This window comes from Leishmania mexicana, chromosome 34 (genome assembly GCF_000234665.1).
Source record: "Leishmania mexicana MHOM/GT/2001/U1103 complete genome, chromosome 34".
NCBI lineage: Eukaryota > Euglenozoa > Kinetoplastea > Trypanosomatida > Trypanosomatidae > Leishmania > Leishmania mexicana.
In genome coordinates this window covers 1703899-1722038 of record NC_018338.1, presented here as the reverse complement: position 1 = coordinate 1722038, position 18140 = coordinate 1703899, and the positions used below count along the sequence as shown (strand labels likewise).

Genomic DNA, 18140 nt, shown 5'->3' with positions numbered 1-18140 from the left:
CAGCGTTGTTCTGATTTGTTGTTAGTGCTCAGCGCAACACCAAGGAAGACCTCCCCTCCACACACAAGAGAGTCGCGTGCGACCAGCGAAACTTAGAAGACGGCACGATAGTTTTTGTATGCAGCGCCCAACATTAGCTTACTCGTCATATCCCAGCTGAACACGGATGGTGTGCACACGCACACAAAAAAAAATGCCGATAAACACACAGGATCGACAGGGACGAAAGGAAAAGGTGAGGTAAAACAGACCAAGGTGAGCGTAAAGAAGCAGTGGCCACTACGGTTGCTAGTTGAGCTCATGTAGCATGAAGATGCGCGCGGCACGGCGGTGTTTTGGGCTCAGCTTTCGAATCGCCTTTTCGTTCTTGATCTTCTGAACGACCATGTTTTTCTTTTCGTTTTCGATCTTGCGCTGCTGATTTGCCTTGCGAGCCTCTGCGGCTCGTTTTTGCTCCGTGTTGATCTCATCCTTGAGCTGCTGAGACAAGTTGCGCACGCGCTGAACGCGCTCCTTCTCCTTCATCTTCTTGTCCCACCTCTGCTTGACGCTGGTCTTTGCCTTGAGAGAGTCCAGCTTGTGCTTTGGCTCCCCTCGCGGCTTTTGAAGGTTGCGCTGCTCTAGCTTGGCCATAGCTTTTTTTTTTCTGCGGGTCGATGAGAAGGGGTCTTTGCATGCGCTCGAGTGTACAAAAACTTCTCATGTGTGCATGTCCATCAGATGCGTGTGTGTGGGGGGGGGGTAGAAGATGGGAGGGGGAGAGTGGCGTGGGGGTGATGGTCGTGACGAAGAAGAGAAGAAGCGCCGAAGATGAACGACATTTGTGTTCAGAGAGTAAATGCAGCGATACGTGGGGGCAGACTCGCAGTGGGGTTGCCGCCTAAAACGGAAAAGAAACGCGTCGTTACGCATGACTGAGGCGATCAGCCGCCGTTGCGGGTGCAGATCCTTCTTTCGCGAAGCCGTGCAATCCATTGCCAGGTATATCATTCCTGTGCTCTTGGACAGCATCGGCCTCACGGTGCCAGTGGTGCATTCCCAGTCCTCCCTCCGCTTCTCTTCCCCGTTACACGGCAAGGGGCCTGATAAAAAGGAAACAGAAGTGGCGGGTTGAACTATGATCAGCGGTGCCTACAGCACCTCCTTCGCCTCCTTCCCTCCGTTATGCAAACAAGACGAACCTTTACTGCTACGCATCGGTGATGAGAAGGCCCAAGAGAAATCGCACCATGTCATTGGGAGCAACGACACACGAAATCCCGAGCAGAGACACCTGTACATATAAACGAAAACTCCCAGAGAACTACTGCACATTCGAGATCTCTGTGTTTGTGCCTGGTAGCACCTTGTCTCTCTTCTCTTCTTCGCCTCGTTACCTTCTACAGCTGCCGCCGCTGGTATGCGCATAGTGTCATTTCCTTTTCACCTCCCTGTGCATCAACGTGCCCACTCTCTGCCACACGCGAGTGAAACTCCACTCCACACCACCCCCGGCCTCTCACAGGCCTCCTCGAGTCGTGCGAAGCAGCGCTGCAGATGAGCCTTACAGCAAGGCGCCGACGCAGTCGTCAGAGAGCACGACGCCCCCTGCCTCGTGCTCTACCAGCCTTCCTCCCCCCCTTTGCCTCGCCCGACGCCGCCCAGCCGCCTCCCCCATCGTGCCGGTCGCCGGGTGAGAGATGCGTTGGTGCCGCGCGGACGCCGGCCGCTCCGACGCAACGCCATTCAGCACCTGACACACTGCCGACATCCGTGGCGATGCATCGCACTGGCTTCCCTACGGCGTAGACGCGTGAGCCTGTCAGCGCCAGAGGACCTGGGGCTCTGCGTTGCCAGGGGATAGGGGAGGGGGTGCTTTGCCTCTTCCCATACACAGAAAGAGTTGGGGCACTGAGGTGTGTTCCTTCCCTCTCGTCATCGCGGATTTATCAAGGGGTGCGGGGGAAAAAAGGAGAACATGGTGGGGATGAAAAACGTGCTATTGCTGACGCGCACCCCCGCCGCGGGCGGCGCGCTGCTGCTGCTGCTGAATCTGGTTCATGTAGTTTTTGTAGTATCGGTGGTAGACAAGCTGCAGCTCGGGCTCTATGGCGTCAATAATGTCCGAAACTCGCTGCGGCACCGCGATAAGCTTCATGACGAGTTGCTTGTTGGGCTTCTCGGAGCGCAGGTACACCATGTCCAGCAGATCGTAGAGCTCGTCATGCAGATTCAACAACTTCTTGGCACTTGGCACGTTGCCGCCCATCGCCACCTGAAGCTCCTCCAGCGCACGGTCTACTTGAACCGTGTGCTGCTGCAAGAGATAGCGGGTGGCACGATACGCGGAAAGTGGAATACGATGGAAATCGTCCGCCTTGGGCTCCTCGCTGCTCAGCGGGTTCGCCGCCTCGTACTCGTCCACGATTTTGACGCCGTTCACAGCCATGTACGACTGCAGGGCGCCGACCGCCTTGGCATCGAGACCCAAGTTGCGGAACAACGCTGCGTTCTTCTCGGCCTCGATGCACCGCTGCACAAAATCGGGGAGCGGAGGAAACGCATTGGCAATGTCCTCACGTACGTTCGGTGGCACGATGTTGAGTGCGATGAGGGTCCGCAGAATGGCACGGCGTGAGCTGCGCCGGGCAACGTACTTGGGATCGACAGGGATGCCGAAGTGCTGCAGGAAGTGCTCGACGCGCTCCTTGTCGAAGCGGATGTGCCAGAGCAGCCGCGGAACTTTCTTGTCGTTTGTGAAGGTGTACCAGATGTAGATAGGCAGACCGATAAGAAGTCCAAGGAGACCAAACAGCACGAGCCCGTCATGCTCGCGAGAAGTCAGAAAACGCGGGAGCGCCACACCAACGGAGAACTCCTGCACCGTCTGCTTCTCCTCCTCCTCAAATGCCTCTCGGTCCACGAGCGCCTTGTAGGCGCGACGCACCTGAATGTACAGCTCACGGGCGCCTTCCGTCTTGTTGTGATCGGGGTGGTACCGCTTGGAGAGGGCACGATAAGTCTTCCGAATCTCAGCGGTGGAGGCCGAGGATGGCAGTCCAAGAATGGCGTGCGGATCGAATGTGAGGGAGGCGTACATGGCGGAGGAAAAGAGTACAAACCAAGCTATCGGCAACAGGATGCGAGGGCGGATGACAAACTTGAGAAACTTCGGCATCACGCAACGGAGAAAAAAAACTTTCTCCGCAGCGCACACCTTCGCACCGGCAACGATCGTCAATGGGTCCTGGGCGACGGCGTACAGCACACGCGGAATGTACGTTGCGGAGTCCCACAGTTCTGTCAATGGGCTTACCATGCTCGCCTGCTCCTTCTTTGTCGACTGGTAGTAGAGCACTAACCGGCGTGCCTTCCCGATCATCCATGGGATGTAGAGCACAATGAGAATGACCGACGTCACCGCGAACGCGAACGAGATAAAGCTCTCGTCGCTACCGCCAACGCCACCCTCTGCCATGGTGCTGCAAATGCTTGTTCGCAGGGGGAGGGGGATAAATAGCGAGGACAGGCTAGCACAACGGCTGTCAACGTACCCTGATATATATATATATATATATGCCTGCGCTGGGGCCTATCTGCAAAGTAGGCAACAGAGTACGCGAACAAACACGCACGGTCGCCAGAGAATGAGGGGGTGGCCTTTCGCGGTTACGTGTGCGAGGTGTCGACGAAAACGCACAATGCGATTGGGATGGGAACAGCAGGAGAGAGAGACAACAGTACCTCCAAGCCGCATGTATGGGTGCTTGCGTGTCAAAGACCGTCCTGTTACACACACGTTCCAACAGGTAGCGTTGTGGTGGCGGAGTGGACCATGTACAGGTTTCATCAAGTTGTCCAGAAAGAGGCGGAAAGAGAGAGAGAGAGACAGCAATGGCAGGGCATGCCACAGGGCCAGATGCAAGAGAGCAGAAAACATGTTTGATATTGTTCGAAACGTGAGGACAACACCATGACGAGACGCCACAGTTGCACAAAACGATGAGGGAAGATGAGTAGCGAGAGGCAAAAATGCGATGGGCGTTGTAAACCTAACACCAAACACCGTCACACCCATTCGCTCGCATTTTCTTTTCGCGACGGCCACCGCACAGATCCCACGCCGAGTGGCTTCCTCGAACATCTTCTCCCCCTTTTTTGGTTCCTCTGTTTACTCGTTGCCGCTTCGCTGAACCCATATGCGTCTGGTGATTGTGTGCCAAGCGCGTGCCAAACACTAAGCCCCCACAATGGGATCGCAAAGCTGAACCAACGGTGTGGGAGAGGTGGCGATTCGGCAAGCCAAACAAAAAACGGTAACGAGAGCGCGAACCGTTTAATATGTATCTTGCCGATGAAGCTGGAGGCGGAATAAACATCGCCGCGGTGCAGCAGTGGTAGGTGAACTGTCGATGTGCATGCACACATACTTGTTGATTGTTTGTGTTGGAATGGCGCACTGAAAAAAACCCACAAAAAGGTGTCCGTGAAGGAGCCGCACCTGCCAGCGCCGTTGGGCGTCGTTCAGCCCACTGCAATACCAGCACGTACAGCATACGCGAGGTCTAGGAGTACGCTCCACACCGCCGCAATGCAGCCACGGCAGACAAAAAAAAGCAAGCTGCTGTTGGATGCGTGCATTCGTTGCATCGCGGACACGACTGGTGTTGAGCTGGTCCAAGCGTCATCGTGGCCGTGTGTCTCTTGGGCACAGCGCCAGCACAGACCTGTCCGCCGACGCCAAGAGTCCGCCAGCCATACCCGAGGGCAGGCTGTGCAGGCCGCTTGGAGTCCCCCAGAAAGAGTGGGTGTACTGGGCCCTGGGACCACGGTGAGGGCTCCAAAAGGAAAAGCTAACGCAGGCCCAACGAGCCTTTCGTTGCCGGATGTGAGTGATGTGACGAAGAGGTAAAGAAGTAACTCTTTGTGATACCACTATGCTTTGTGATTACCACCCGTACTTCTCGTTTCTCGATCGTCCCATCGCAGAGCTGTCGCTTGGACGCGCAAAAGTAAACCATCAGCCAACGAGTTGGTCAGACGTACCACGTATTTGAGTGGTGGTGGTGGGGACCCACACCGCCACCGTACCAGAAAGACTACGGCGTGCCATAGCTCTCTGTACCGTATGTCAGAAAGGGCCGCGTCGGCTTACTCACCGATGGGGACGAGAGTGTCTCCGTCGCACTTCGTCGGCGAGGGGGAGCACAGTGACGGAACGCTTACTTCCATCACATCACCTTCATCTCGTCTGGCCATCGTGGAGCCCTATTGGACGGCGCGTGCGCGCAGCCGTCGAATAGCAGAAGGGAGAGGGGAGGGAAAAACAGAGAAGTGGAAGCCGTGTTGCGCACCGGTGACACTTTATCGCTGCTGGCGGCCGGGCAGTGCAGTCGCCGGCAAGATCAGGTAGCGGCTGCGTCACCTGTGCGTCAACAGCATTCTCTCAAGGGGTGTCAACGCGTGCGTCTTTTCGATAACATTTTTTCTTCTTCGGAGGGGTGTCACGGCGACTTGTCGACGGTGATCCGCACAGTCTCTCTGTGTATTTATGTGTGCGTGCGTGTGTGTGCGTGTGGGAGAGGGGGGGGGCTCAGTTGATACAGGTCCAATGCCGTAACAAAATGGGGAAAGAGAAGACAAAACACAATGGAAAGGAGACGACGATGGGCGCGAGAAAGAGGTCCTCCGTGGTGTTCAAGTAGAGTCGGTATCGCTATCCTCCCCTTCCTCGCCTTCACTGGTGTTGCTGTCCTCGCTGCTGCAGTCGCTTCTCTGCTCGTCTCCGACTTCGTTTCCATGGCCCGGCAGCGCCGACGCTAGAAATGGATGCTGCAGCACCTCAAGCAGAAGCGGGCGAGCGTGCGGGTCACTCTTCAAGCACGGCAACACAAAACTCGCAGCGCTTGGGCCCAACGAGGAGATGAACGGCGACAAGAGATCAGAGTTTTCGAGGTCAGACGTGCACACCGACTTCGCCGACCCCAGGAGCAGTTGGATGAGGAGGACACCCAGTCCCCAAACGTCGGCCGCCCCAGCGTAGGGGTCTCCTCGCAGAATCTCCGGCGCGGCGCACTGCCGCGCCTCACTCCCTACCCCTCCATAGGGAACGAGGGCGGTCATGGGCAGTTCGCACTCCATAACAACGATACGTAGTGCATCCCCTGTGTGGTGCCGCACTACTCCTCCCTGCAGGTGTCCATGCACCACGCCTACTGCGTGAAGTCGTGACAGGAGCTGGGCAACCGACAACACACAGAGGGCGGCGTCACGTTCGCCCATCGGCGCGCTGTACGGTTCGTACTCCCACGACGGCCCCAGCAGCTCTAGGGCCAGCGATTCATCCACCTCCAAACGCAGGTAAAGCGGGGTGCACACGGCCCGCGTGATGGGGACGATATTTGCCGCCTCGCCATCGCGCCATCGACCGCGCAGGGCCTCGACCCGTGCGCGGGTGGCCTCTAGTGAAGAGGGGTAGACATCCGATTTTCGGATGCGCCGCGTCCAGGCGCTTTCTTGGTTGCCCAACGATGGAAGCTGCGGCGAAGACAACGTCGTCGTCGTCATTGCACCAGCTTGCTTGTGGTAGCGCTGCGGAGTCGTGCTGTGGAAAGAAACGCAGTTGCTGCAGGCGCCCTTCGCAGCCGATAGTGCCTGTCTGAAAAGGACAGGTAGAGGGCGACGAATCGCTCGGTGCTTGCGTTTCCGTTTGCCTGTTCTGTTGCGCCACCACCGTCCACATGCAAACCACAGCAATATGGGGTGAGCCGCGACAGGTGCCACGCCGTGTCCATGGGAAGGGGGGGGGGTGACCGTTGTGGAGAAGGTGAAACCACACACACCCACACAAAGAATACCGAGACAGGAAAAGAGAGACGATTCACTTGCGCAAGTCAGCGGAGTAGACATGATAGCAACGCAAGCCGGCATCTTTGCATGATGAGCTGAGGGCCACAATTTGGCGCCTGCTCTCACTTGCGCAGTTCGAGCATCATTACAGCCAGCACCAAACTAGTGACGGACTCCTTCCCTGCCCCGTTTTCGTCAGCTACACTTCGCGTTTCTTGTCGAGGATGGGTGTGAAGACGGATCAGGACCACGCTTCCAGCTCGGCTCACGTCCCCATGAAGACATCGTTGGACGATCTGACCCACCTGCGCAACCTCAATCGGCCGCGGTTAAGCGCAGTCACCGCCCTTCACTGCTCAGTTCCTAAAGAAGACAATGGGCTCATCGAGCGTCGTGGCGCCAAGGAAGGGGATTGTGTGGGCAAAGTCCTGTGGAACGTATCGCGACGGTGAGGGTATCTCACGGTCAACCAGTCCGTACGTGGCGAATAAGGATGCCACGAGAGAGCCGTTGTAGAGGTGAAAGTGCGTCACCGGCTCCACGAACTTGGCGAGATGCTGCCGCATCACCTCCATCTCCTTCAAGGAAGTCTGCTGCGCCTCAATCGCCGGCCGCGACTGTCGCCGCTGCAGCATGGAGTGTATCTTGCACCGTTGCTCGTGCATGCGGACACAGAACTCGTAGTATTTGTGCTCGCTGCCCCCACGCATGCTTGCCGAGAAGAGGAACCACGGCTCCACGGAGATCTTCTCCACCTCCTTGCGAAAGAGATCTGCGATAGTAGGGCTAAGCGATGGTACGCATTCGTCCCGGTGCAACTTCCGAACCGCCGCACCGCGAGGGCAGCGCGTTTCCAGAAACGCATCCAAGGGCTTCTCGTGCACGCCGTGGAAGTCTACGTAGAGGATGTGTGGCGTGCCGTTTTTCACCGATGAAATGACGCCGACGTCGTCCCAGCACGACTTGAGCAGCACCTTAGAGAGCCAGCTGTACATAACGTGGCTCCAGGTGGGTAGTGTGTACCACCGGTTGCACACCGCAATAACATCCCCGATCTCAAACTTGCTCGGCGGCACCGGGGTGACGTCCCAGGTGGCGCGGTAGTAGAGATCACGTGCCTCTACCACGATAAGAAGAGAAAGCGGCAGCGCTTGGCAAATCGCCTTGGCGTGCAGCTTCAGCCACGCCTTGAAAGGTATCTGTGGCGTCACGCTAGACATTGCACCTGAACATGAGAGCGAGCGAGAAAAAAAAATAATAATACAAAAGAGACGGCAAGAGAAAACGCGCACAGAGAAATTGCGACGGAGGATATGCGCGACGCGCGAACGAGGAAAGACCCACGCTCCCACAGATTGACAGACACGCACGACGGACTACTCCGTGAGGTGAGCTGGCACCGCGTTTCCTTGTCTGCGTCTCTCGAAGTCGGACTCCACACTCCTCTCTGCGCCTCTGAGTGACGCTTGCGTGTTTCTCGTGTCTCTTCCTCCCCCATGTACGACACCGTGGGTGCCGTGTGCATGCGCGGGTGTCCGAGGACGAGGGTGCAACGGAATCGTGAAGGAGAATGAGAATAATACAAAACGGCAAAATGACGAAAGTGAGGAGAGAGAGGGGCGTGGAGTGAAGAAACACAAAAGGTGAGCAGAGACGGAGGAGTTGCATGCGTATGTGAGCGACCGGCTCCCTGTCCCCCACGCGATGCGCGGATGGGCCGGACAAGCACCGTGAAACATATCCGACCGCGCTGCTCGTGCTCGTGCCAGTGCCAGTGGGGCGATGCAGTAAACAAGGCGCAACACGACCATCACCGGACTCTCTCCCTCAGCGTCCCTCCTATGTAAGCGGAGCCTTCTGTCCTCGTTTTCGTTTTGCGCTATCCATCTTTTCTCTCTTTCGCCAACACAGCGAAACGTGTGCGCATGAGCAGATCCGCGAAAACAAAAAAGAAAACGAGGGAAGGGCAAGCGAGCGAGGGCGTTTGCGGGCCAGCCGGGCACATGAGCACAGACGTACATCACCCGTGCCGGTACAAGTGGGGCAAGTAACAATCAAACAACCAAAAAACGAAGATGAGGCAAACAAACAAACAGCCGAAAAAAAGGCAAGAATGGGAAGGGAGAGAATGCGGCCATTGCCGTTCGATGATATCGGCATACACGTCCGAGGTTCTACTCAGATGCGCCATGGACTTGTTTTCCGACTTGCGTTCCGTTAGCCGGCGGTGCTTGTGATGGCCGGCGGTGTGCTGGAGCTCATCTGAGAGAGGTCCTGCAGTTCACGGGACATTTTGTCTATAATTCTCTGGCACTCGTCTCTCTCGTCGCGCAGGTGCTGCCGCTCTCTCTCGTGTGCGGCGAGGATGCGGCGCCGTTCAGCGTCCCGCTCATCCTGCGCGATTGCCAAGCGCATCTCCATGATCTGAAGGTCTGCTTTCATGGCGGCAACTTTGGTCTCGAGCTGGCCAATCTTGCGTTCACTTGCGGGCCACGATGGGCCACGTTGAGGTGTGCCTACCAATGCACCGACAGACGGAAACGCTGACGGCAGTGAAGTATCCTTGGCGGCTTCCTTCGCCTGGAGTCGAAGGGATGCAATATATTCCTTCAGGCGCTGCTCCTCCGCCTTCCACGCTGTCTTGGCGGCGTGGTAGTCCGCCAGTTGTTTGTTCATATCTGCGCGCGTCTTCTCACAATGCGTGCAGGTGGATGGGCCCGCCGCAGATGGCGCAATCGGCGACGCCGACGCTACTTTCTCCAGTTGGGAGACTTGCCTTTTCAGCCTCTGATTCTGCGCCTGCTCTTGCAGAACGCGTTGCTGTGCGTAGGCAAGCTCCTTCTGGAGCTGTGCCCTCTCCTCCATCCACGACTCGGCTGGCTGCACAACCGGCACTGGTGCGCTTGTCGCCGCCGCAGCGGCAGCAGCCGCATCGCGCTCGCGCAGCTGCACTTGTAAGGCGTCGCGCTCCCTCTCCACGCTTCGCAGGGCCTCTTCTATTGCCCGAGCACGGTCGCTGTGCTGGTGTAGGTTCTCCAGTCGGAAAGGCGCGACGTCGCTTGTTGGCTTCTGCTGTCGCACGGTGGGCTCGCCGATAGACGGGCATCCGTCTGGTGCTCCCGTGCCGCCTAAGCAATCCCAGTGATGAAGCAGATTCTTTGCTTGGGTCTGAATGCTGTGCAGCAGTTGCGCCAATTTCTCTTGGTTTTGCAGAAGAGAGGCACTGAGGGCAACGGCACGATGCGTGGCTTGCTGCACTGACGCCTCTGTGTCGGCAGGCGGTCGCCAAGGGGAAGAGTTACCGTGCAGCTCTATACCACCGCTCGACAGTCGCTCGCCTCTCCATTTCTGTTGCAGCGCCGTCTGGAGCAGCCTCTTCGTTTCGCTGGGAAGACGCGGTTCGCCAAGCAGGTCCTCGAGGAGGTCTTTTGAAGACCCCACGGCTGTGGCGTTCTCTGCCGGGGACGCTCCGACGCTGCGTGTGTCGCCGCTGTTGTCCGCGGAATCTTTCAGCACTGGAAGAAGCACCTCTCTGTGAATAGTTATGTGGTACTCCAGCAGCTTGTTGATGACGTCCTCGAGGCCAGTGGCAAGCTCGCGCAGGCCGTGTGCCTCCTGCACAGCCTTGTAACGCTCCTGCTCCGCAAAAACGACCTCGTTGATGAGCTCGGCCAGGTGGTACTCCCGCTTGCGCAGGAGATACTGCAGATGGACGACATCGCCTTTCTGCTGATCGTCAATGGCTGCGAGTGACATGGCATGTGCGTGTGTGTGTGTGCTCGGGGGTATCTAGGGGACGAGCGGGTGCTGCACGTCACACTGGATGGATGCAAAGAAACGCTTCGCGCTCCGCTGCCCTTGCAGCGCTGTTTGTGTACCTTTTTTCGTTGCCGCGCCTTTCAGCTCTGCACCACCTGGCAAGGAGGAAAGGATGAAGGGCTAGCGACAGAGGAAGGGCCGAGGCCAGAGCGCCCGTGGGCGGGGATGTGTGAAAGACGCGCGCGTTTCGTGTAGCGCTACAATGTCGGAGAGGAAGAGAGGGAGAACAGCAGAGATGCAGAAGTGGTCGTGTAGGAACGACAATAGCCCCAACAAAAACCAAGTTGCACGGGCGTGCACGCACGGTGACTTATCCAGAGATAGAGACACACACATACATACAATGGGCAGATGCCAGTACTCAAGCAAGCAGGTTCCCACGAAAGACAGACTGTCAGAGCAGCGTGTGCTGCCTGTGGTGTTCCTACAAGGTCGCCTCTCCACTCCGCATCGTTTTCTGCCTGCCCTCCTCTTCAAAAAAAAAATCCGTTAGAAAGACGAAGAACACCGACGACAGAGAGGAATGGACTGGGGGAGTGTGTGTATGTGTAAGGGCGACTTCGCACGAGCAGCACACCCATACAAGAACCCGCACGGCAGCTTTCAGCGCGAAAATTGCGCTGGCTTTTACTATGGCAGAGTGCACTGAAGACGACGGCGATGCATGGTACGCTCGCCACCGGAGCAGACGGCCGATGACCACGCACAGCGCCCGTTTGACACTAGCGGGAGAGAGAAGATCGCAGAGCAAAGAAATATCTGTGAAGTGAACCCTCTACACACACACAAAGAAAAAAAGAAACTGTGACAAGAGACGAACCGTAAGGGGAGCGCAGCCATTAGAATTGGAAGAGTGCCTCGCCAGCCTTCACAACATCACCTGCGCGCTTGAGCACCGTGCAGCTCTTAGGTACATCCATTACCAGGACGACAGATGATCCCCAGTTGAACGTCGCCAGTCGCTCGCCGCGCGCCACAGCTGGCTTCGACGCGTACGGTGAGTGCACTGCGTAGGCTGGTGGGTCGAGGTAGTTTGTGCGAACGCGCTTATCCATGTAGAGCGTGATGCGTCCGGTGAGAGTGCTCCCAACTAGGGCCATGTAAACCGGAAGCTGGGCCTTGTCGCTAGACCTCCCTTGTAGTACGAGGCGTTCGTTGAGGGTGAGAACGGAAGGGATCCAATGATAGCCGGCCGCGGTCGTCGGCAGCAGGGAGCCGGGCACGTAGATGCTCTTCTCGCACGCAAATGATAGTGGTGCGATGACATGATGAAAGTCCTTGTTGCGCATGTGAAGCACAACGGCCACTCGGCGGTGCGTGTCCGTGTTCAGCGGGGGAGGGGTATCCTGCAAGAGGGAGCGCATGCCGTAGGTAAGTCCCTTAACTTGCACAAGCGAGGCGCTCTCCACATTTGTGTTCAATGCCAACACTTGACCATCGCACGGGGCGACAACAGAGGCCGCAGCATCTACTGGGCGTGCCTCCGGCGCCCAGTCGCGGACGTAAAACTGCTGAAAGGTCTCGAAGTTGGTCTTCTGCACCGACTCCGACATGTCAAGTGCGTACCAGTAAACGACAGCCTGCGCAAACCAGTTGTGCACCCACGCCGGTATGGATTCGTTTTCTACAAGCCGGCCGGCGGTGTTAGAGAAGAGGTTGAAGGGCATGTAGAGCAGGAAGTCGACCATGTCGCTGGAGCACAGGCTGTTTCCATATTCCGGATTCCTAGACGCTTCCCACGCAGCGAGTTGATAGCGCAGCGTCAGGTAACAGCCAAACGCGCCGATGCCACCGAGGAAAATGCGGTTGTACAGCCACCGACGAGACGGGTTTGAAAGACGGATGCCGCGATTGTGCTTGTAAAAGCGCAACGGAGGAGTGATACGGAATGGCGCCATTGTTGCGCAGCGCTGTGACTGGGTGGTGGTGCGCCTTGCAACACTCAAGAGCTTCGTGTGAGCGCGGGAAGGTCAACCACGCTACGTGCCTTTATATCCGTCCCCGGTGTCGGTGCCTAAGCAGCGGTAGGACAGCAGTGAGTGGCTGGGATAAGAAAGCCCACGATGGAAGCCGAGAAGGAGATGTACAGCAAGGCGCTGAGAGAGTGGAGGGGCAGGTGGTGGGGGTAGGGCCGACATTAAAATACTACTCCAAAACCAAAGGTCAGGGATGATAGAGCGTGAAGCATGAGGTCTGTCTACAGAGGCGTGCTCGTGCTTCCACACGGCAACCAGTACAGCACTGAGCCGTCACAGAGAGGTTTCTTGAGACGACCTGCGAACTATAGGAGGGGGGGGGCCAAAAAAAATCACGAAGCGGTCTCTATGCAGATTACACTCGACACCCCTCCACGCTGCCAACAAGCAAAACGTTGACGTCTGTCGCTCTTGCATGAATCATTATTTTCTGTTATAAGCGGAGGCATGTCCTCCCTCTCCTCATCGGAGACACGATGAAAGAGAGAGACCAACCGCATCACCACCGCGTCAACGTTTTTAGGGACGACGATTCACTTGTGCGGCTGCGACGATGACAATGAAGGGTGTGATCGAGTCCCACTTGAGTAGGTCGGCATAAAGTCCGCCTCCGAGAACGACAGCTGTGTGGTCTTCCACCCACTCGACGCGAACGCCGACCCTTTCGGCTTCGGTGGGCGTTTCGCAGCAGCGGTTGATGCGGCACCGGATGTTTCCCCCCCAGCAGACGCAGCAGGACCGCTACGTTCTCCAGCACCGTCGTTTTCGCGTGGCGATGCGTGGCTAGATGACGGTGCCTGACGATGCAGGGGCGTTTCTTGCATGAGCGGGTTCGCACCTCGTGCATAGCGGCTGCCATGGGCAGGAGCAGCACCGGTGTACGCAAAAGGGGTGCACTGCTGCCCCTGCAAGCGGTTAGAAGACCAAGCCCCGCGGGTACGACCACTGAGGTCTGGCTTTGACTGCATAGTAGGGGCCTTGGCGAAAAGTTCTTGATGGTCGTCGACTTGCGGGTTCAGTAGATGGCTGAGATAGGGAAACTGAGCGGTCATACTCGTTTTCAAAACATCAGCCGCTGCATCACCGGCCTTCACAGTCACGCCGGCAACCGCCGGATTCTCTGCCGGCGCCACAGCCGCCACGATACGCTCTCGTAGTGTTGCTGCGCGACCGCTGACCGCCGTCCGAGGCACCGTTGCGCTTCGGCGAGGTGTTGCGGCGGCTATCTGCTCTGCTGAGGGAAATCCGAACCACTGCCGAACGACGGCAGAGCGCAAGAGCAGCGGCTGCAGCAGGCCCACCGCATTCATGCCAATCAGGTAGAGACACACCCCAGAGCGAAATGACGACAGAACGGGAATGACGCACAGGCACCCCAGTCGCGCGCCCCAAATCACGTTTCGCATCCAGCCTGTCTTGATCTCTTTCGACAAGGAGAGCTCGAAGTTGAGCAGCGTGATGGCACACGTGAGAATAGGAAGCACAAGAAACGGGTCAGGTAGCGTCAGGGCAGTGCACCACAGGTACGAGGAGGTTCCCACGTCGAGGGAGGCATTCTCGCACAGGGCGGAGACTTGGTAGAGCCCCGTCATGATCACTGGCGCCATGCCAACAGATGCAATGCACTTGAGGTTCGAGGTGCGATACTTGCCAAACACCGCGCGACGGTGGCTCTTGAGCACGCTCGCGGCGATCTGCACTTCCATGGCGGAGGCCAAGTCGTTGAAGTAGACGCGGTTGAAATCCTCTTGAGGTTTCTTCAGCTCCGGCAGAGCCAGCCGCATCCGCTCCCCTGCTCGCTCCCCGTAGAGCGAGAGGAAGAGGGTGCACAGGCGCGTGAGGGCGCCAGCGAGAAAAAGGACCGTGCCAGCCTCCACGTCTAGTGTCTGCTGACATGAGAGAAACATCTGCGTAAACAAAGAGGGGTCAGCGGAGGCGATATGTGCCCTCGCAGCCGCAGCCGCGCTCTCATCCACCGTGCCGAACCACTTGCTGCTCCACAGGCGGTCCATGTAGTCCAGGTACGTCTGGGGAGCGCCTTGAGGCAGCGCCAGAACATTGGCGGCAGAGCTCACTGCTGAAGTGCCAGAGTCGCTATGGTAGTTCCGAGAAGTGATGGCTGGGGTTTGCCCAATGCAAGGCACACTTGACAAAGGTGGCAGCTGCGCCTTCGGTGACCCGAATAGCCGCGGCGCACGGTAACAGCGGAGCATTTTCCGTACAATCTTCGTCTAAGATGTTGCCAACAGCGCAGGTTGCCCACTGAGGGCAACGAGAACGAAAGGAGAAACAGGGAAGGGGGTGGGGTAGAAGGGAGTTGTGCGGAGGAGAGATGTATGCCAAGGGGCGCAGGGAGTCGGAGAGCCGGCGCTAAAGGGAGGGGAGGGAGGGGGTGGGGCAGACTGCACCAGACAGGGAGAAGCGAAAGACGTGTTCGGGGGAAAGCTCTGAAGAGGCACGGCGTTGCCACAAGTTGTTCAAACATTAGCACACACACACACACACCGGAAAAGGGCGAGAAACAGAAAAGAGGCGACGGACGCAGACACGAGGCAGACAATGCCACAACAGACATCGCACGCACGTGCACACCCATACATCCACCGCCCACGGAAAGGTTTGTATAATACAGAAGAGAAGACGAAGAGGCAGTGCTCAGAGGTCCTTGACGTGTCTTCTCATCAACATGACAGAGATACTCAGCCAAAGAAAAAGGAGTACACGCCTACGCGGCAGTTTGATTGCTGAGCGTCTGCTGCAGCTACCTCTTTTTTCTCCGTTTTCTACACTGCCATAACGGGCCGCAGAAGTCGGTCCAGCTTACGCTGGAGAGCAGCCGTCTTGAGCTTGAGAAAGCCCTCGGTTACAGAGTTGTCCACCGACAAGAGCGACACAACCGCTGTGTCCGCCACAGACATGGCGCAGATCTTCTTGTCCGGGAAGATCACGATCATCTGCTCTAGCGATTCAGTTTCCAGTTCCAGGTTCAGTTTGTTCACTGCTAGGTCGCTGCGAGCGTATGCGCGCCACATGTTTGCCGTGGCTGCGACCACTGGCGCGTACATCATATCCTTCTGCGCAGCGGAGCCGGCAAAAGCGGTCGCGATGGCGTTGCCGGAGGCGTCCAGCAACAGCACCATGAGAACGCCGTCGCCGACGGCGTTGCTCACGAGAGCGTTGAGGTCAGATGCGCATAGCATCTTCACGCGAGGCTGTCAAGTGAGGTAGCGTATCGTACACGACAGTCTTGGCTGCTGCTGTTGCTGTGATGGGAGAGCACCAACGAAGTCGCGGCGCAGGCGGATCGCTGCTGCGCCGAATCCGCTCACGTCAGCACAAGGGATAAGAGGGGAGGGGCGACAGGACCTTCTGAAATCGATGGTCGAGGAAGAAGCGAAACAAAAGGAGCAGGGGAGAGAGACGGTGGGGGCAAGTAGATCTCATGCTGATGAAAGACACGGAGAGAAGACACCCGTGCATTGTGGGAGAAGTGCGTGTAGGCAGACGTGTACCCCCCGACGCTGCAAGGCGCACCGACAAAAAAGAAAACACGACAGCACAAGAAGGAAAGTCGTTGCAGACTCTTCGTGAGCGCCGCAGCAGGGCCCCCCTCCTTCACTGGTGCCTCTCGCGATTGCGCAGCAGTGGTGCTGTTTGCGTTCGAAACTGGCTTGGGATTGCGGCAAGCCCTCCCAGGTAGGGCAGGCGTGACAGAGACGACGGGCTTCCACCTCTAAAAGCGGCGTTGTATCTCATTCTTGCCGCCTTGCACATCGCAGCGTAGGAGACAGGCGTCCGTGCCTGTCCCGAAGACACCCCCCGTTTGCTATTCGACCTTGGTCCTCTTCAGGGCCGCCCCACCGCCTGAGGGATCGAACTGATCTCCAGCAGTTCTGCTGACGGTGGCGGATCTGTGGGCTGGACAGTAGAGCACAAATGCCTGCACACTAATCGACGCCCGCGCTTTCACCGCGCAAGGGACGTGAAAGCTCAGCTGACACGTCGGGCAGGCGCAGCCGACCCCCGCTCCTGGTTGGCGGCACCACGCGCATTTGATAAGGCGAGCTCGGTGTGCCGCGTCTGCAATGCCTTTCAGTGTGCCGAGTTCGATGTCGTAGAAGACCTCTGGACACCAAAGGGCACACGCCGTGTGATACGCAATGCCGTCAGAGAAGCAGAGTGGAAGTGCCTCCTGAGCATTCCCGCAGTTCGCACCGATTCCGCAGAAGACGCAGAAGGATGGGTGCGCGTTGTCACTTGCATTATTGGGCACAGTCAGCGCCACCGTCGACTCGGCCATGTACTGGGAGGCATGGCAGGTGGAACCGCTTGCTGTGACGCCCTCGTCTCCTTCCCGGTGGTGGACCAAGCGCCTTGCCACGACCCGTGGGTTGGAGCATCCGCTGTCTTCTCTCGTGTCATATGCGTCGGTCTTTTGCACCTTTACCAGACTCATTGGCGTCGGCGGGAAAGAGTTCGTCCTACATGATCGATCCGCTGCGACCTCCGTTGAATAGCAGCTGCCTCGAGGATCGATCGCAGAGGAGGAGGCCGCCAACGGACTCCGTGGGGTGTGCTGGGAGCCGCCAAGGACGTCGTCCACTGCTGACACCAGCTGCGAAAGCGTAGGCGACTTTTCCAAAATTGACAGTGGCGGTTCGCGGGTCCCCGGACCGTCGAGCCTTGCCGCGCCCATCAGATGACGCCGTGTGGCAGGCCTGCTCTCCACCGGTGTGTCGTACGTGTCATCGTCGGACGACTCCAGCCGAGTGACCGGTGAGGTCGCGGGAGTCGCGCGCGGATGTGACACCGGTGTCCGGTCCTGCGTGTCGCCTCCCTTCCAGTTGTGGAAAGTGGGGACATTAGCGGCCTGTTGAACAGACGACAGTGCTGCGTAGGGTTCATCCACGGCTGAGCCGAGGGATAGCGTTGGCTGCGCCGCGTACTCCTCCGGTTCTCCCATCTCAAGGAGTCCGTCCGCTTGATTCTGTACGTGCGGCGTTGCCCCAGCAGCGCCGATCGCCACTGTCGCCGGCCTCGACACGCGCGGGCGCAGCGCCGGTGCATCTACGAGACGGCTGTTTTCATGTGAGTCTGGGCCTTGTGAGGCTTCGATGAGAGGTGCAGAAAAGTATGTGACTGGGCCAAAGGTCACTCGCTTCACTGGTTTGACTGCCTTTGACATGGTGCCGACGGAGGCACATCAATGTGTGTGTACGTGAATGCTCACGACAGCGATAAAGGATGCAATCCGCCGGTGCTATTGACGTTCGGCATGCTCATGTAATGAGTCAGGGGCGCACGTTCTTGGATGCATCTATGAATATCTATATATGTCTATATATGGTTGAAAGTCGTGTGTGAACGTATGTGTTTGTGGAGCGCCCCCTCCCCCTCCGGCTTCCGCGGAGAACAGACTTCAGGGGGGCCACTCGGTTACGTCGCTTTCTCTGAGCGCGGCGCAAAAGATGACAGCATGATGAATAAAGGAAGGGGAAGAGGGAGCGTCCGCGCCGT

General features: G+C 57.7%; 9 protein-coding genes across 9 annotated transcripts; all 9 read right to left on the bottom strand.

The window, feature by feature from the left end:
* Window positions 1-288: 288 nt before the first annotated feature.
* Window positions 289-633, bottom strand: LMXM_34_4640 (conserved hypothetical protein; the record flags this gene model as incomplete). The annotated part of the gene is made up of 1 exon (XM_003879411.1): window positions 289-633. The coding sequence occupies one exon, from the start codon at window positions 631-633 to the stop codon at window positions 289-291; it is 345 nt and encodes a 114-aa protein (XP_003879460.1).
* Window positions 634-1978: 1345 nt separating this feature from the next.
* Window positions 1979-3457, bottom strand: LMXM_34_4630 (conserved hypothetical protein; the record flags this gene model as incomplete). The annotated part of the gene is made up of 1 exon (XM_003879410.1): window positions 1979-3457. The coding sequence occupies one exon, from the start codon at window positions 3455-3457 to the stop codon at window positions 1979-1981; it is 1479 nt and encodes a 492-aa protein (XP_003879459.1).
* A 2219-nt stretch (window positions 3458-5676) lies between these two features.
* LMXM_34_4620 (putative protein kinase) lies at window positions 5677-6546 on the bottom strand (the record flags this gene model as incomplete). The annotated part of the gene is made up of 1 exon (XM_003879409.1): window positions 5677-6546. The coding sequence occupies one exon, from the start codon at window positions 6544-6546 to the stop codon at window positions 5677-5679; it is 870 nt and encodes a 289-aa protein (XP_003879458.1).
* Window positions 6547-7184: 638 nt separating this feature from the next.
* On the bottom strand, window positions 7185-8048 carry LMXM_34_4610 (conserved hypothetical protein; the record flags this gene model as incomplete). Its single annotated transcript, XM_003879408.1, has 1 exon — window positions 7185-8048. One exon carries the CDS (start codon window positions 8046-8048, stop codon window positions 7185-7187), a length of 864 nt encoding a protein of 287 aa, XP_003879457.1.
* A 997-nt stretch (window positions 8049-9045) lies between these two features.
* On the bottom strand, window positions 9046-10584 carry LMXM_34_4600 (conserved hypothetical protein; the record flags this gene model as incomplete). Its single annotated transcript, XM_003879407.1, has 1 exon — window positions 9046-10584. The coding sequence occupies one exon, from the start codon at window positions 10582-10584 to the stop codon at window positions 9046-9048; it is 1539 nt and encodes a 512-aa protein (XP_003879456.1).
* Window positions 10585-11486: 902 nt separating this feature from the next.
* LMXM_34_4590 (putative phosphatidylserine decarboxylase) lies at window positions 11487-12545 on the bottom strand (the record flags this gene model as incomplete). Its single annotated transcript, XM_003879406.1, has 1 exon — window positions 11487-12545. The coding sequence occupies one exon, from the start codon at window positions 12543-12545 to the stop codon at window positions 11487-11489; it is 1059 nt and encodes a 352-aa protein (XP_003879455.1).
* A 611-nt stretch (window positions 12546-13156) lies between these two features.
* LMXM_34_4580 (conserved hypothetical protein) lies at window positions 13157-14836 on the bottom strand (the record flags this gene model as incomplete). Its single annotated transcript, XM_003879405.1, has 1 exon — window positions 13157-14836. One exon carries the CDS (start codon window positions 14834-14836, stop codon window positions 13157-13159), a length of 1680 nt encoding a protein of 559 aa, XP_003879454.1.
* A 570-nt stretch (window positions 14837-15406) lies between these two features.
* LMXM_34_4570 (conserved hypothetical protein) lies at window positions 15407-15823 on the bottom strand (the record flags this gene model as incomplete). The annotated part of the gene is made up of 1 exon (XM_003879404.1): window positions 15407-15823. One exon carries the CDS (start codon window positions 15821-15823, stop codon window positions 15407-15409), a length of 417 nt encoding a protein of 138 aa, XP_003879453.1.
* A 626-nt stretch (window positions 15824-16449) lies between these two features.
* Window positions 16450-17808, bottom strand: LMXM_34_4560 (conserved hypothetical protein; the record flags this gene model as incomplete). The annotated part of the gene is made up of 1 exon (XM_003879403.1): window positions 16450-17808. One exon carries the CDS (start codon window positions 17806-17808, stop codon window positions 16450-16452), a length of 1359 nt encoding a protein of 452 aa, XP_003879452.1.
* Between the last annotated feature and the right edge of the window lie 332 nt (window positions 17809-18140).